This window comes from Pristis pectinata, chromosome 8 (assembly GCF_009764475.1).
Source record: "Pristis pectinata isolate sPriPec2 chromosome 8, sPriPec2.1.pri, whole genome shotgun sequence".
NCBI classification, from domain to species: domain Eukaryota; kingdom Metazoa; phylum Chordata; class Chondrichthyes; order Rhinopristiformes; family Pristidae; genus Pristis; species Pristis pectinata.
The window spans coordinates 42285344-42304430 of record NC_067412.1 but is presented as its reverse complement, the minus strand read 5'-3'; the positions used below and the strand labels follow the sequence as shown (position 1 = coordinate 42304430).

The window sequence follows — 19087 nt, the reverse complement described above, 5'->3', positions numbered from 1 at the left end:
GTAGGGTCCAGAGGAGGTTTACGAGAATGATCCTGAAGATGAAGGGGTTAATGTATGAGGAACGTTTGATGGCTCTGGGCCTGTACTCGCTGGAGTTTAGAAGGATGGGGGGGGGGGGGGGGGGGGATCTCATTGAAACCTACCGAATATTGAAAGGCCCTGGATAGAGTGGATGTGGAGAGAATGTTTCCAGTAGCGGGAGAGTCTAGGACCAGAGGGCACAGCCTCAGAATAAAAGGACGTCCCTTTAGGACAGAGTTGAGGAATTTCTTTAGCCAGAGTGGGGTGAATCTGGAATTCATTGCCACAGACCGCTGTGGAGGCTAAGTCATTGGGTATATTTAAAGTGAAGTTTGATAGGGCGTCAAAGGTTATGGGGAGAAGGCAGGAGAATGGGGTTGAGAGGGAAAAATAAATCAGCCATGATCGAATGGTGGAGCAGACTTGATGGGCTGGATGGGCTGAATGGCCTAATTCTGCTCCTATGTCTTATGGTCTAATTTAAGGTGTGAAAATAATGACAGCTATGGGCTGTAATTTTTTTTGTTTATGAGCATTGTTTTTTTTAAAATTTGGGTCATTTGCCTTTGTCTGATTGTGACTTTTAGAAGGAGGATGGCTTTTATTTGTGTATAACATTATGTGAGGCATTGGGCTAGTGACCAGAGAAGACAATAATTAGAGGGACAAAGATTTAAAGTAGAAGGATGCAATGGAAATTGAGAGGAATGAATTTCATACAAATCATGATGATGGTGTAGAACTTGAAGCAAGGTCGTGGTGCCAGAGGCTGGAAAAGTCTAAAATACTGTTTTTTACCTGACATGGCCATTAGTGGGCTGAATGGTCTCCCTCTATTTTTATTCTTTTATTTCTGTGATTCTACTAAGCACGAAAGTAATCAATTTTAGGCTAGCACAGATTTTCAAATTGTGGCTTTTAATATTTTCTGTGACTATTTTTGCTGTGATCTGTCTTTTTTAATATCTTCTTTTCCTCTCCCAATGTAGCGAGAGGCAGATCGGAACCAGGAGTTAGTTACCCGAATGAAACAACTTCAGGAAAAGGAAGCAGAGGCTGAGGCAAAATTGAAGGATCAGATTAATGTGAATAATTCATTGAAAGAGGATCTTGTCCTCCAGAATAAGAAGCTGCAAGAAAGAGAAGAAAAACTTGCTGAAGCCAATCAGGTAAATTGATTATGCAACAAAATGAAACGATATGGTCTTTCAGGCTGCATAAAACCTAATTTGCTTATTCAGATTCCCAGGGAAAGAATGTATTTTCTTAAAACACATAGATATTTTAATTCTCACTGCATGCCATTATCGATTCCACCTTTGATAACCCTTATCTGTTAATAGTAGGTTGGGGGCCATGGATTAACTCTTGCAATGTCCTGCTTTGTCATGTAGAGAGAGGTCCAACATTAGTTGGGCCCTTGGAATTGAGCAGATAGTTGTGTCCTACCTTTGGTTTTCGGCCACAGCTTTCTCCGTGATATTCCTGGTCACCTCAGTTTAATATCTCATCTGAAATGTTGACAATGACTTGTGGGACTTGAACCTTTTCTTGGGCCTAGGACATCGAGTAATTTTCTAGTATTGTATTCTTTTACTACAAGGGATCTGAGCTCTTTACATGCATGGTGAGGACCTCTCATGGTGGAAACCTAGTACTGGAGTGTAATACAAGAAACTCTGAACTCCCTCTCAAACAGTTTTGGCATTTTTTTACTGGACGAGAATGCTTACCTGCACAATTAATAACATTGCTTTTTCTGCATTGATGCATCAGACAATTCATCAGTAAATATTCAATCTTTAAACTTTAATTTTCCATTTAAATAATTTTATAATACTGAATGATTTTTATATGAGTTTTTATTTTGATATGACATAACTGAATTAGCCAAAAATGCCTCCATAATGTAATGCAATATTACTGGGATGCTGTGACTACTATTGCTCCTTCTAAAGTTAAAAGTCTGAACAAACTCAGAATATTGAGCATATAGTTTTGTGGTTGGTACTGGTGTTATTACTACTATAATATTGTGAAGTCAATGTGTCTATTACTTCCAGTACTTTTTTTCTTTAGTTTTAATTTTGTTGAGGGCATTGACTTTTGTTGCGGAGATGAGCAGCAGCTGCCCTCTGATAGAGGCCATTCTTCATGTGTGAGCTTAGATTGTTTGGTAGTGTTGAGTTACTGGAACAAGTAAGATGACAAAAGCAAGCATGATTTTGTGGCCATTTCAAGTATAGTTTCTATGTGAGTCACTGGACAGCAGTCAGTATAGGGAGTAGTGACCAATTTCTATCTATCATCTTTTATAACTGCTCACACTAAAGTACCAAAATGTTAATTAGATATAGACTGAGGATTCAAATCTGTACCCAATTGGGTTCATACTGTTTAATATCTTCCTATAGAAATAATTTAAGTTGTATTTTTTAATTAAGTTGCCAACCTTTTACTTTCTCTGATGGGATTTTCTCTATTGGAGTTCCTGCTATCAAGTACATGTACTTAGTTGCTAATTGTATGTTATGTGTCCTCTAAGGTTTATTTCAACGATGCTAACAACAAGAAAGTGTGTAGTTTATTTCTGATTGTTTTTTGAATGTCAGCAACTGTAAATCATTTATCAATCATATGATGGAACTTGTGTATTGTTTGAAATTACAGTTCAAAATTGTACCTCTTGAGTACAATATTGACATGGTTAAGGAAATAGGAGACATTATGAATGTAATCTTCCAAATTAAATTTTGAAAGCAGCTCGAGTAACTTCATGTTTTTTCTGATGGTAGTGTTTTCTCTTTATTGTAATGCAGACAATTGAAATCTTGAAGGCCAAGATATCAGAGCAACAACGGAAACAGATGACCCAGGAGATGCAGCTAGCGACATTGACCACAGAGCGTCAGGAGCTGCTTGAGCAAGTAGAAGTACAGCATAAGTATGTCAAAAAAAATTGGGTATTATTGGATATACACTCTCGTAGTGGTTACTTTCATCCCCACTCTGTCACTTATTAAGATTTCTTGATGGAAAAAGAATTTTTGAAGACAACCATAATTGTTTCTTTATAAAGATATTAATTTTTGATCTCCCAGCAACAACTTTTCTCCCCTTGCTATTTAACAGTGTAAACTAATATTTAAAAAGTAACAGCTCTTGAATAGTTTTCCCAAGACAGTAAACTGCATTACAAATCCAGATACTGCCCATTAGCTTCTGTTAGCCATTAGGCTAAACCACAATGTATAATTGCATCCTGGCTTTGCTTAAGATCTATAATGCTCTGTCCTTTGTTGAAATTATCAACTCTTATCACTTGGATCTGAATTTATAAGTGTGGTTGTTGTTAGCTGCCTCATCCAAGTATCTGCTATTCACACATGAGCCAAGTTGGTAAGTGTCAAGAAAGCTCTTGGCCACAAGGGCTTCACAACAAAACCAGATTTATAATTTTCTTTGGAGGTATAGGAACTGGGAATGGAACTCTGATAAGTCTTCAACTCCTCACTTAAGGGGAATTTTGGCCAAGTGTACTAAGCTGCACATGAAACGGAGACTGACCTGAAGTTTTGCTTGTCTAGATGGCCGAGAGATGAATATTTTCCTTATTCCTCTATTGACACAGCAAAGTGGGAAACATTTACAGACTTGATGAGAAAAATTCTGTAAGGTTATAAGGAAAGGAAATAGTTTCATGGGGCATTCTTTGGTTCTTCAAGACTGCGGCTGTGTTTTCCTCCCAATTTTTCTCATTCCAGTATATTTTAACAGGGCTAATTCTTGTTTCATTTTCATAAACAGGAAGTGGCAAGAGGCTGTACACCAGATTCAGGCACTGGAGGCAGCTCAAGTGGCCAGTGCTGAGAATGAACAGAGATTGAAGGTGAACCATGCTCTCCTCAGATAGTCTGTTCAGCATAGTGAACAGTTTGTCATATGCTTCATTGTAAAGGATGAGGGCTAGGCATTATCACCTCAGTTTCCTGAAAGATGAGGTGGTAAATGAGTTCTGGACTTTGTGGAGATTTCAGATGGGGTTATTGTAATTAAAACATACTTTTCTAAACCATTAACCAAAATCCCAATTGTTTCAATTACTGTTAATTTTCACCCACCTTGGGATCCTGGCTTGTTGGGTTCAGAATCATAGATTGGCGAAAAGGAAAATCATTCAAAATTTGTGCTGCTTCCAGTTGTTACCTGCTGACTAATGTTGAAAATTAGATAGAAATGCAGCATTAAATTACAAGTAAGAAATGCAAATAGGTGTAATGATCATTCTCACTTAATATTAAAATTAGTTTCTAAAGCATGCAATCTGCTTAATTTATTGGAATGTAATATACAAATTAGAAACTGTAGTCTGCTCCACTATTCATTAAAATCCATAGGTGGATCTATCTTACCTACTCTCCTGCCCAGGCTCTTTCCATGCACCTTGATTGTACCTTGATTCCTTCTGTGTCTAAGAATCTATTGTTTATGAGCTTGAATGTATTCAATGACTGAGCATCCAAAGCTCCCTTAGGTAGTGAATCTGAAAGAGTCACAGTTCTCTTGGCTCTGAATGACTGACCCCTCATCCTGAGACAGTCTTGTTCCAGATGGTTCAGTCAGAGGAAGCAGCCTCTCAAGATCTTGTGAGTTTCAATGAAGTCACCTCTCATTTATCTGAACTCCAGTGAGTATAGGCACAACCTACTTGAATAATTTCTAAGAGTCAACCTATTGAATCTGTGCTATCCTGTCTTGGGTACAAAGATAAAAATTATGCACAGTTCTCCAGGAGTGGCCTTGTTATTTTTAATTGAAAGATTAATCTGTGCTTTTGGGCCCCTGCAGTCATGTAGGTTGTCATATTTTGCATTAGGGTGATCACATGTGAAGACTGACCACTTGAACTGAATGCTGGATTCCATAAAATGGTTCTCAGTAACACTGGGAGAGGAGGAGGGAAAAAATAGAGACCAAGAGTAAGAAATAAATACTTAGAATCTTAATTGTTTGTTTTTTGTTATTATTTAGGAGTTGGAGAATAAAATTATCCAACAGGAACAGGATTCTGTAATAGTGAAGAATATGCGGTCAGATCTGGCTCGTGTTCCTGAGCTAGAGAAAGAACTCCGTCAGCTGAAGGAGAAAAATGACTACTACAGGTAGGATTGTTAACCAAAGCTTGTCATGTTAATCTACTCTTGTGAAACTGATCCATAAGATGCGCATTATTTCTTTATAAAACAGTGGTCTGAATAAAAATACAGTGACCTTTAAGGGCAGATTGAGTTATACAACATGGAAACAGAGGTCATTCAGTGCTACCATGTCTGTGCCAACCAATTGGCACCGATCCGTATTTATCTTATCTTTCAGCAATTGACCCATAGCCTTCAATGCCCAGGAAATTCAAATGCTTGTCTGGACACCTCTTAAATACTGTCAGCGACTCGGCTTCCACTACTCTCTCAGGCAGTGCATTCCAGGTACTTGACACTCTCTGGGTGAAAAAGATCCACCTCATATCCCCTCTAAATCTCTTACCCCTTAGCCTAAATTTATGTCCTCTAGTTTTATTCACCTCTGATAAAGGGAAATGTTTCCTGCAGTTTACCCTATCTATAGCCCTCATAATTTTATATATTTCAATCATGTCCCCTCTTAACTTGCTTCATTTCAGTGAAAGTAGTCCTAGCCTCTCCAGCCTCCCCTCAAAGCTAAAACACTTCATCCCAGGCAACATCCTGGTGAATCTACAGCACTATCACATCCTCGCAATAGTGTGGTGAGCAGAACTGCATGCAATACTCCAACTGAGGTCTAACCAATGTTTTATAATGTTGGTGCAGAACCTCCCTGCTCTTGTACTCAGTGCCTCGACTAAGGCCATTATCCCACAGGGCTTATTAACCATCTACCTGCGCTGCCACCTTTGAGGATCAATGGACTTGCACACCAAGGTCCCTATGTTGCTCAGTATTCCCCAGGACCTTAGCATTCATGGTGTATGTCCTAGCCTCAATACTACTCCCAAAATGCCTCTCTTCACATCTGTCAGGATTAAGTTCCATCTGCCAGTTCTTAGTTCATTTCATCCACACCTTGATATCATCCTGTAGCGTAAGACTACCCCCCACATTGTCAACAGCTCCACTGATCTTAGTTTCATCTGTGAACTTACTGATTGTGCTACCTACATCCACATCCAGATCATTTACATATATTACAAATACCGTGGGTCCCAGCACTGATCCCCGTGGGATACCACTATTCACAGGCATCCAATCACAAAAGCAACAGTCTACCATCATCCTGTGTCTCCTTTTGCAAAGCCAATTTTGGATCGAATTTGCCCACTTGCCCTACCCTTTTGGACCAGTTTCCCTATTTGGGACCTTGTCCAGGGCTTTACTGAAATTCACGTAAACCACATCTATTGTAGTGTCCTTGCCACTTTGTTACTGCCTCGAAAAATTAAATCCGATTGGTCAGACAAGATCTGCTTTTGATAAAGTCATGTTGGCTATCTCTGAGTGGTCACTGTCTTTCCAGGTGATCATTAATCTTGTTTCATAATTATGTCCAATAACTTCCCTGCTACCCATGTTGAACTCACAGGTCTGTAATAGCCAGGCTTTTTCCTGCCGCCCTTTTTGAAAAGAGGACCACATTTTCTGTCCTCCAGTCACCTGGTACCTCACTTGTGGCCAGTGAAGATGTAAAAATCTCAGCCAGCACCCCAGCAATCTCTTCCCTTGCCTTCCATAGTACCTGGGATAAAACCTCATCTGGCCCTGCGGATTTATCCACCTTTCAGCCTGCTAAGGCATTGACTACCTCCTCTTTATTTATGGAGACTTGCATGAGAATTTTACCTTCCCTTTTGCTGAGTTCTCCAACTACAACATATATTTCCTTTGTGAGTATCAATGAAAATTATTTACTTAGGACCTCAGCTATACATCTGGCTTCATACACAGATTGTCCATGTGGTCCCGAATGGGTCCTAGTCTTTCCCTGGTTGTTATTTCATCCTTTGTATATTTATAAATGCCTTTTGGATTTATCTTAATCCTGTCTGCCAGTGATATATCGTGACCCCTCTTTGCCTTCCAAATTTCCTTTTTAAGTGTCACCCACAGCTTTTAATACTCTTGATGGGCCTCCCCTGTCTTTAGTTCTCTATACCTACCATGTGCTTCCCTTTATTCCCTCTTTATCCAGCCCTTGATATCCCTTGACATGCATGGTTCTCTGTACTTGTTACTCTTGGATTTCACCCTTACAGAACATGATGGCCTTGAGTTTTTTCTCCTTGGTATTCTTCCCACTGTGCAGATGAAGATGTTCCTGCAAGTAGATGCTCCCAGTTTATCTTTGCCAGATCTTGTCTTATTGTAGTGAAATTGGCCTTGTCCTAATTTAAGAGCTTTATTCCTGGTCTATACTAATCCTTCTTCATAACCACTTTGAAATATATGAAGTTATGACCACTATCTCCAAAATGTTCCCCCACTGATGTTCCCACCTGATTGGTTGCATTCCCCAAGACAAGGTCCTGTGATGCTCTTTCCCTCATTGGTCTATCTACATTCTTTATCAAATAGCTCTTCTGGCTCTCCACAAAGACTACCATAAAGCTGTCTGTAAAGACTACTTTATTTGATCATGTGATCATTGTCCGTGCTGATGGATGATGGTCTCTTGAATAATAAGATTACATATAGGTATGATTCCTCACAGAGTTAGGTCCTAATGTTGCTGGTCAGAGGAGGTGATTAGATATGGTTCACAGGGAGATATGAGAAACAGGGCTAATTCATATCAAGCTTATACACAATGCTCAATTATCAGTTCCTTGGTACAGACTATCCTTACTCATAGAAAGTTTCCTAGAAATTACTGAGAGGAATTTGAAGCAAAGGGTCCAGAGCAAAGTACGAGACACGATGCATAATGGGGTAGAATTGTGGTTACAATGTGTGGCAAATTTTAGAAGTCCCTTTATTGCTGACCAGAACAGCATCACCTTCCCATTTCCTGGAAACATTTCTTTCTCATTTTAAATAAGTTCATCAATCACGCTGAAGTTCGCTGTGCTTTTCTTGTAACTTTATTGCAATGGCATTTTTGAGTGAAATTGTCAACTTGTCATTTTTAGGTGGACCTTGATTGACTTCAGACATTTCTCTATCTTTAGTATACTGTATCTTGCTGAAATATAAACACTGACTTCCCTTGCAAAGGATCTGCTGCTACAGCATCCAGGTCTTTGTACAGATGCTTTTGAGTGGAGTGTGAAGTGTCATTTTAAACATTTAGGAGCTTGAGCTGGTTTAAAGTTGTAGTCTGCAGTATTGAAGTGGGATGCAGGACAGCACAGTGGCACAGCTGGTAGAGCTGCTCCCTCAGTTCCAGTGACCCAGGTTCGATCCTGACTTTGAGTGCTTCTGTGTGGAGTTTGCATGTTCTCCGTGACTGCGTAAGATTCCTCCAGTTGCTCCACTTTCCTCTCTCATCCCAAAGGCATGTGGGTTGATAGGTTAATGGGCCACTATATATTGTCCCAGTGTGTTGGTGAGTACTAGAATCTAGGGGGAGTTGATGCGAATAATGGGAGAATTAATTGGTGCGAATGGGTGCTTGATAGTTGACTTGAACTCAGTGGATTGAAGAGCCTGTTTCCATGCTGTATGACTGTATGAAGCATGCCAAGTATGAACTAATCCTTTATTCTCTGAACAGGGAAATGGAAGATAACAATTCACTTCTTAAGGAAGAAATGGAAAGTCTTCGCAAAAAACTTGAACGTCTTGAGAAGTTAAAGGAAGAGAATGTTACTTTGGAGTTGGAGAAAGAGGTTTGTATTTTTTTTTGTAAATTTGAGGTTCTGCTTTTCTTATGTCCTGCATAAAAAGTCTTCATTTCTTGTAAGGGCAGAATCTCCTGTTTACTTATGCCACTGGTGAGTTTGAGTGTATACTAAGACAAGGGTTCCAACATAAAACAACCTTTTTTTTAACATAGTAGAATTCTATAATGAGTATTCAGATAAAATTGCTTTCAGTAGCATCTATATTGTACCTGTAATGTGATATAACATCTGATGGCAGTTAACAGTTGTACTATCAAATAGATAATAGGAGATCTGAGGGGTAAGTTTTTCACACAGAAGATGATGGTCACTTGGAAAGAGATGCCAGAGGAGGTGGTGGAGGCAGAAAAATTACAGCATTTAAAAGGTATTTGGGCAGGTACTTGGATAGGAAAGACATGGAGGGATACAGGCTGAATGCAGGTAAATGGGATTAACATAAATGGGCACTATGGTTGACATGGACGAGGTGTTCTGAAAGGGCCCTTTTCTATGCTCTATGGTTCTATATTTGAAACTGGGGCACAGGTCAAAGTATCAGTTCAATTGATCAATGGCTTGAACATGAAGGTAGTCTTTAAGGATTATTTTAATGGAGGAGAGAGGGGAAGGGAATCTGAGACTGGTTCCTCAAACCTGTGAATATTGTGTGCTTTATTTCTATTAATTTGAAGGTATTTTGACAAATATGTTTTTCAGGTAATATTACCTATTTTTCTTATTTTAGAAGTTATTGTCAAAATTGCAAAGTTGGGAAAATGTTGAACAAACCTCAGGACTAAATATCCGGTAAGATTCTATAAAAAAAAGTAAAGCACAGCTAATAGTATTTCTACTTTTGTTCCCAATTTATTATATCTGTTTCCTTTGTTGTGTTTCTCCTATATGAATATTCACCTCTATGCTTCATACTAGGTTAAGTTGGACAGACTCAATGCAGTGCCCATCATTTGTTCATGATTGACCCTGTTCTGCTTGGATTTTGCTGATGCAATGCAAAGTGAACTTAAGACTTCAGGACAATCTAGTTACATGATCTGTTGTGCTGATTTCATTGCACTTCAACGATTGTAACTCACAAGTGGCCTTAGTGATATTATGAACTGAAAAAGAAACAAAATAGTAACAGAAAATACTGGGAATAAACAACGGGCTAGTCAGCCTCTGAAAAAAAGGACAGTGGTGTTCCAGATGGCTTGTTCCATCAGTTCTTGGCAATGTTATTGTTTTAAGTGGATCAACTTTTTCTATGGGTTGTCATACATGTCGTTAGCTTCCCATGTTTTTATATCTTGTCCAGATTTACATTATTTGTTGCTTACCATTTTAACCTCTAACGATATTGATTTATCAACTTTTCTTGAATAGATTTGCCCCATCTTTCTCTGTTTATTTTGCTGCAGACTGTACTGGGGTATTGAAGCTAGTGGTTCAAATCTCAAAACATTCAATAAATAATTAGATGACAATTTTTTTTGTGATGAAAGAAGACCATTAACCGCTCATAGTTTTGTTACTTGTGAGTGATGATTATCTTCGTAAATAGTCTGACTAAAAACAAAAGTTGGAAAGTATTGTGTGTTCTTAGGAAGCCACCTAAATCATTTAATTGCAAAATCTATAATCAGAGCCAATAGCAACTCTACAGTGTGCCACAAAGGTTGAAAAGGAAGTGAGAGAGAGAACTAAGTAATTTGTGAATTAATTATTTAAATGGAACATCTCATGGGAAGAACCATAGAACCATACAGCACAAAACAGGCCCTTCGGCCCACCATGTTGTGCCGTCCATCAAACCACCCTCACACTGCCTAACCCCTTCCTCCCGCATATCCCCCCATCCCACACTCCTCCATATGCCTATCCAACAAGCTCTTGAACCTGTCCAATGTATCTGCCTCCACCACCACCCCAGGCAGTGCATTCCATGCACCAACCACTCTCTGGGTGAAAAACCTCCCCCTGACATCTCCCCTGAACCTCCCACCCATAACCTTAAAGCCATGCCCTCTCGTCTTGATCATTGGTGCCCTAGGAAGGAGGCGCTGACTGTCTATCTATTCCTCTCAGTATTTTATATACCTCTATCATGTCTCCTCTCATCCTCCTCCTTTCCAGTGAATAAAGCCCTAGCACCATAAGCCTCTCCTCATATTCAATACTCTCTAATCCAGGCAGCATCTTGGTAAATCTCCTCTGCACCCTCTCCAATGCCTCCACATCCTTCCTATAATGAGGCGACCAGAACTGAACACAGTACTCTAAGTGTGGCCTAACTAGAGTTTTGCAAAGCTGCATCATCATCTCGTGGCTCTTAAACTCAATCCTGCGATTTATGAAAGCCAACATCCCATTGGCCTTCTTAACTGCTCTTTCCACCTGTGAGGCAACTTTCAATGAACTGTGAATATGAACCCCCAGATCCCTCTGCTCCTCCACACTGCCAAGTACCTTGCCATTTACCCAGTACTCTGCCCTGGAGTTTGTCCTTCCAAAGTGTACCACCTCACACTTCTCCGGATTGAACTCCATCTGCCACTTGTCAGCCCAGCTCTGCATCCTATCAATATCCCTCTGTAAGCTCTGACAGCCCTCCACACTATCCACAACACCGCCTATCTTAGTGTCGTCTGCAAACTTACTAACCCAGCCCTCCACCCCCTCACCAGAACCGATCCCTGCGGGACACCACTAGTCACTGCCTTCCAATCCCAGGGCACTCCTTCCACCACAACCCTCTGCTTTCTACATGCAAGCCAATTCCTAATCCACACAGCCAAGCTTCCTTGGATCCCTTGGCCTCTGACCTTCTGAAGAAGCCTACCATGAGGAACCTTATCAAATGCCTTACTAAAATCCATGTAGACCACATCCACTGCACTGCCCTCATCAATCTTCCTGGTCACCTCCTCAAAGAAAGGGGCTAAACTGCAATGTTACTGCAGCAACCTGAAAAGGAATTGGTTGGATAGTTCAATATGACAGATTGAAGCTGAGTGTGGGAGTAATCCTTTTATTCTATTCTTAAGAATACTACCTGAGCAAGAAGTGCTTCAGTATATTTTATATGTCAATACAACTTGGTTCAGTGAGTGAGAAGTTCTTCAAATGAGTTGACCAATGTGAATATAATATTTATTCATATGATAAAGCACCAAAAGGATGTCATTTGTTATTTAAGTTGTCTATATTTTGAGGCATCGGTAAAGTGTCTAAAAAATCAGTATTTGAATGTGATTCTTCATAGAGGGTTCAGGTAGAGTCTAGATCGAGATTTTTATCTCCATTTGTGCAACAACTCCTTAAAAACTCCCATGTTCTGATTTCTCTCTTTTAAATTTGGACCTGATGTTGAAATAAAATACGTAACTTACTAGTGGTCAATTAACAACTTTCTTCTGAAACACCTCAATGATCAAACATAAGAAATGTCATTCAGTAAAGATCATAGCTTATCTTTTACCTCAGTACTAGTTTCCTGCACTAATCTTAATATCCAAAAATTGCATTTATATAGCACCTCTAATGCAGTAAAGTGATCAGAATACTATAGCAGGAGTGTAAATAGCCAGATTTCAGTACTGAGCCATACAATACTATATAAGGGCAGATAATCAAGTGACTGGTCAAAAAGGATTGAAGACAGGGAGCGAGGTATGGAGGTTTAGGGAGGAAATCACAAGAGTTTGGTGTAGTTCGATTTTGGCGAGAATGTCATTTGGGCTAAATTACTTCCTTCTCAAAAATGAGCATAAAAATTATAGGAATCACCGTGGAAAAATCTTATGAAGTTTTCAACATCCTGTGAGTGCTTTTAAAGTGCTATGGTGGATGGCATCCCTAGGTTATAGAGAAGTGAAATGAATCAGTTTATCTGCTCCTAACGGTTACCAAATGTCCTTGCTGTGTGGCTATCAGTTGAGGTCAGATCTGTGTCACTACTAGGAGACACGAGAATGCAGATGCTGGAAATCTGGAGCAACACACAAAATGCTGGAGGAACTCAGCGGGCTGAGCAGCATCTATGGAGGGAAGTGGACAGCCAACAGCCCAAAACATAGACTGTCCATTTTGCTCCGTAGATCCTGCCTGACCTGCTGAGTTCCTCCAGCATTTTGTGTGTTGCTCTTGGTGTCACTACTATTTCCCTTTCACAAAGGTTGAATATCTTGCTGATGTTTATTCTCCAGGCTCATACCTGAAAAGTGGCCATGTGGGTAAGATTTTGAAGGACTGCCAGCTCCCTAGAACTGCACTTGTTAAGGAAAGGGAAAATTAAAAGGGGCAAATTTTGGAGGTGAAGAAGTCACGTGCAGTTTTCAGATGAACAACTTGGCTGCTGGCATTGACATGTCCTTGTGAAGACTCGAGGGGCATTTATTTGAACTTCTGAAAATACTGTAATACTTTACAAACTTTGTTGAGTATTAGCATTTAGAAAACTGCTATGTTTGATCTAAATCCTATGAACCATGAACCATGAGCCATGGCCCTGTTCAGATTGCAAAAGGGAGCATAGTCAATTCTTGCAGCAAATAACCTATTTTCCACTAAATTAGAGTCATTTATCAGAAGTATTCCCTAAACAAATTCTGTGCTGGAACATTAGCATATGATATGTATTAATGGATGAATGCACCCTTGTGCTGTTTTGGGACTGGGAAAACATCTTGTGGGTTTAGGACTGGATGTGTTGTGATTGATGATTGCATGCTCTGTCTGGTCCTAACATTGAATAATGTAGTGATTTTTTTAAGACAACTTTTGTTGTAAACATTCACTACCTTCTTCAAGTAGACAGGAAGGTTAAAATTTTTCTAGCACGTCATTGGAATGGTTTACCAAGAACTGTTGATGTAAAAATATGCCTTAGGATTCAGTTGGACTGTCTGGTTACTTGAAGAATCAAGTGTGCCCTGCATTTCTCTTATTACAAACACCGATGTGTCAGAGTGCAGGGGAAGAAGAGCACACTAAGAAAGCTCGGAAGGGGTTTGGTGATTGAAGGAATAATCAAAGTGTGAATGATCAGTTTCTAGGAAGTTTTAGTGGGTAAACAAGGGAAAAAAAAATTGGATTTGTAGTATAACGTTAACAGTCTCAGTATATCCCATTGAAGTACTTCTGCAATGTTGATCGTGGAATGGTGTTAGAAATGGCAGCAGATACAGGCATATCAAGACCCCATAAATTGCAATGAGATGGGGACCAGGGGACGGGTGTGAGTCCATGGATCAATCTTAAAATCAGTTTTATGCAATTACAGGGTTTGGTGCAATGGGGAGAATAGGAATGATGAACTCGGAATGCAGAGTTTTGAAATAGTCAAAATACATGCACGATTACAGGTGGGCAGAGCATTTCCAGAGAATGTATTCCTTAAGGTGATGAAGATGTGGATGAATGTAGCTGAACAAGTGAAGGTGCGTCACTTGTGTCCCACGAGTGACTTTGTAATTTAAGGGAGGTGCAAAGATGAGATGTGGAAAGCAAATGGCTTGGATTTTTCTCACTTTCACCAAACATGCTGGTACCAGCAATTCAGTAAAATGTACTGTAGTGTTCATTTGTTGCAGTAGAGGTCAGTGTTGTCATTGCAGCAGAATATGTGTTTCAGCAACTCTGTTTGGCTTGATAGAGCTTACTATCAACAAAATACTATCTGGCTCACAAGCAAAGCTTTTAATATATACAGCATTTCTATTCATTGCCTACCTGTAGTAGATAGTATATTCAGAGCAATTGACTTTCATTTAAATTAATGAAAGCTTTATGTTGCACCTATTACTGAATATGTTAAATTGGGAAAATCTGGAAGGCTTTTGGAACATTTATGTGGTTATGAATGGCCTCAGAAATCACATCACAATTTTAGCAGCAGTGTCATTATAAAGAAGATATTTTTCTATTAGGCTGTTCCTTTACTACAGGATCAAGTGGTATCTGTTCTCAATTGACAAGTCTTGCTCAGTTGACTGTATCTTGGAATTTATTAAAGTTGGAGACCAGGAAGGCTTGGTTTGGGTGGAGATTCTTTTTTGGTTACCTTCCATGGAAAATTTAGGACCTTTGCTTTAAGGTTTTAGCCAACTATGTGAGACCTACAACTTGAGAGCCAGTGTCATTTGCAAGTGTTTTGACCCAAAGTTCCTTTGTAACCTTGTAAAAAATAATTACATTTTTATTTACTCTGAATATGGGGGAAGAGGAGGGGGCATGGAGAACAATTTCTGTGACTAAATTATGTTTATAGATTTTTTTTATCTTTAAAGCTTTGTCAAGATGTGTAGTAGTTAAATGATAGGTCTTATTCAGGAGTCAGGTTAGCTTCTGCATGGATCTGATGGATGAATATACAATAGATAAGCAACAATATCTCAGTAAGGCTTCAACATATTCCAGAGATATATGGCAATTTCCCAGTGAGCTTATTGGCTTATCTCAGAGTTTGGTGTGTCATATCTGCTAGCTATCTAATAGAATTGAATTGGGATTTTAGCCTTTGTCTGAGCTTGGTTGAGGAAATATTTTGGGTATTCTACAATACCAGTAGTTTGTGCTTTTTCCTTGATGATTTGTAAAACAAAAATGACTGCTCTGCTTTGATCTTCCCTTCTTCAAAGTAACGTTTTTTGCTTTTTCATTAGTTCTCGTATGACCTCATTTGAGAAGAAACAGGTGGCCTGATCCTAGAGTTTATCAGTATTCCTTACAAGGTTTATAACTCCCTCTTTCTCCATTTCTAATAGTCTCTTGAATTCCCTGGATACATGATTTTTCTAGGGGAAAGAGGCAGAGTCTGTTTAGTTTTCCTATTTGTCATTGCCTTTAAGTCTGCTACCATGTAATTTTTTTTTTGCCTTCCTTTTAGTGCTCTTACATCCCATGTTATTAACATATTCTAGTACATATTAAATGAATGTTAACACAAATAAATAAGCATAACATTGCAAATACCCATCACAGAATCACCTGTTTTAACAGGAACTGCAAGCACATTTGTTCAGTCCTTTTACATTGAAACATAGAAAACCTGCAGCACAATACAGGTCCTTCGACCCACAAAGTTGTGCCGAACATGTCCCCACCTTAGAAATTACTAGGCTTACCCATAGCTCTCTTTTTCTAAGCTCCATATACCTATCCAAAAGTCTCTTAAAAGACACTATCGTATCCACCTCCACCACCGTTGCCGGCAGCCCATTCCATGCACTCACCACTCTCTGAGTAGAAAACTTACCCCTGACATCTCCTCTGTACCTACTCCCCAGCACCTTAAACCTGTGGCAACCATTTCAGCCCTGGGAAAAAGCCTCTGACTATCTACACGATCAATGTCTCTTATCATCTTATACACCTCTATCAGGTCACTTCTCATCCTCCGTCGCTCCAAGGAGAAAAGGCCGAGTTCACTCAACCTGTTTTCATAAGGCATGCTCTCCAATCCAGGCAACGTCCTTGTAAATTTCTTCTGCACCCTTTCTATGGCTTCCACAACCTTCCTGTAGTGAGGTGACCAGAACTGAGCACAGTACTCCAAGAGGGGTCTGACCAGGGTTCTATATAGCTGCAACATTACCTCTCGGCTGCTAAATTCAATTCCACGATTTATGAAGGACAATACACCGTATGCCTTCTTCACCACAGAGTCAACCTGTGCAGCCGCTTTGAGCGTCCTATGGACTCGGACCCCAAGATGCCTCTGATTCTCCACACTGGCAAGAGTCTTACCATTAATACTATATTCTGCCATCATATTTGACCTACCAAAATGAACCACTTCACACTTATCTGGGTTGAACTCCATCTGCCACTTCTCAGCCCAGTTTTGCATCCTATCTATGTCCCGCTGTAAACTCTGACAGCCCTTCACACTATCCATGACACCTCCAACCTTTGTTTCATCAGCAAACTTACTAACCCATCCCTCCACTTCCTCATCCAGGTCATTTATAAAAATTACGAAGAGTAAGGGTCCCAGAGCAGATCCCTGAGGCACACCACTGGTCACCGACCTCCATGCAGAATACAACCCATCAACAACCACTCTTTGCCTTCTGTGGGCCAGCCAGTTCTGGGTCCACAAAGCAATGTACCCTTGGATCCCATGCCTCCTTACTTTCTCAATAAGCTTTGCATGGGGTACCTTATCAAATGCCTTGCTGAAATCCATATACACTACATCTACTGCTCTTCCTTCATCATTGTGTTTAGTCACCTCCTCAAAAAATTCAATCAGGCTCGTAAGACACGACCTGCCCTTGACAAAGCTATGCTGACTATTTCTAATCATATTATACCTCTCCAAATGTTCATAAATCCTGCCTCTCAGGATCTTCCCCATCAACTTACCAACCACTGAAGTAAGGCTCATTGGTCTATAATTTCCTGGGCTATCTCTGCTCCCTTTCTTGAATAAAGGAACAACATCTGCAACTCTCCAATTCTCTGGAACCTCTCCCATCCCCATTGATGATGCAAAGATCATCTCCAGAGACTCAGCAATCTCCTCCCTCGCCTCCCACAGCAGCCTGGGGTACATCTCATCCAGTCCTGGAGACTTATCCAACTTGATGCTTTCCAAAAGCTCCAGCACATCCTCTTTCTTAATATCTACATGCTCAAGCTTTTCAATCTGCTGCAAGTCATCACTACAATCACCAAGATCCTTTTCCGTAGTGAATATTGAAGAAAAGTATTCATTAAGTACCTCTGCCATTTCCTCCTCATCCACACACTTTCCCACTGTTACACTTGATGAGTCCTATTCTTTCACGTCTTATCCTCTTGCTCTTCAAATGCCTTGGGGTTTTCCTTAATCCTGCCCGCCAAGGCCTTCTCATGGCCCCTTCTGGCTCTCCTAAATTCCTTCTTAAGCTCCTTCTTGTTAGCCTTATAATCTTCCAGATCTCTAACTTTACCTAGTTCGCTGAACCTTTTGTAAGCTTTTCTTCTTGACTAGATTTATTACAGCCTTTGTACACCACGGTTCCTGTACCCTACCATAACTTCCCTGTCTCATTGGAACGTACCTACTCAGAACTCCACACAAATATCCCCTGAACATTTGCCACATTTCTTCCGTGAGAACTTCTCCCTGAGAACATCTGTTCCCAATTTAAGCTTCCATTTTCCTGCCTGAGAGCCTCATAATTCCCCTTACTCCAATTAAACACTTTTCTAACTTGTCTGTTCCTGTCTCTCTCCAATGATATTGTAAAGGAGATAGAATTATGATCACTATCTCCAAGATGCTCTCCCACTGAGAGATCTAACACCTGACCAGGTTCATTTCCCAATACCAGATCAAGTACAGTCTCTCCCCTTGTGGGCTTATCTACATATTGTGTCAAGAAACCTTCCTGAACACACCTAACAAACTCCACCCCATCTAAACCCCTTGCTTTAGGGAGATGCCAATTGATATTTGGAAAATTAAAATCTCCCATCATGACAACTCTGTTATTATCACATCTTTCCAGGATCTGTTTCCCTATTTGCTCCTCGATATCCCTGTTACAATTAGGCAGCCTATAAAAAACACCCAGTAAAGTTATTGACCCTTTCCTGTTCCTAACCTCTACCCACAGAGACTCCGTAGACAATCCCTCCATGACATCCACCTTTTCTGCAGCCGTGACACTATCTCTGATCAACAGTGCCACGCCCCTACCTCTTTTGTCTCCCTCCCTGTCCTTTCTGAAACATCTAAAACTCGGCCCTTGAAGTAACCATTCCTGTCCCTGAGCCATCCAAATCTCCATAATGGGCACCACATCATAGCTCCAAGTACTGATCCACGCTCTAAGCTCACCCGCCTTGTTCACAATACTCCTTGCATTAAAATAGACACATCTTAAACTGTCAGTCTGAGTGCATCCCTTCTCTAACACCTCGCACTTCTTTCCCTCTTGCACTGTCTACAAGCTTTCTCTATTTGAGAGCCAACCGCCTCTTCCCCAGTCTCTTCAGTTCGGTTCCCATCCCCCCACAATTCTAGTTTAAATTCTCCCCAGTAGCCTTAGCAAACCTCCCCGCCAGGATATTGGTCCCCTTGGGATTCAAGTGCAACCTGTCCTTTTCGTACAGGTCACACCTGTTCCAAAAGAGGCCCCAGTGATCCAGAAATCTGAATCCCTGCTCCAATCCCTCAGCCACACATTTATCCTCCACCTCATTCTATTCCTAAAC

General features: G+C 40.3%; 1 protein-coding gene across 4 annotated transcripts in view; it reads left to right on the top strand.

Moving 5' to 3' along the window:
• Positions 1-19087, top strand: part of mad1l1 (mitotic arrest deficient 1 like 1) — an 826601-nt gene that overhangs the window by 14436 nt on the left and 793078 nt on the right. For all 4 annotated transcript variants that reach the window (XM_052022015.1, XM_052022017.1, XM_052022016.1 and 1 more), the window contains exons 4-9: positions 1011-1190; positions 2841-2965; positions 3829-3910; positions 5053-5183; positions 8767-8881; positions 9624-9685. In XM_052022015.1, coding sequence (XP_051877975.1) covers positions 1011-1190; positions 2841-2965; positions 3829-3910; positions 5053-5183; positions 8767-8881; positions 9624-9685 — 695 coding nt within the window. The remainder of the gene's footprint in view (positions 1-1010; positions 1191-2840; positions 2966-3828; positions 3911-5052; positions 5184-8766; positions 8882-9623; positions 9686-19087) is intronic.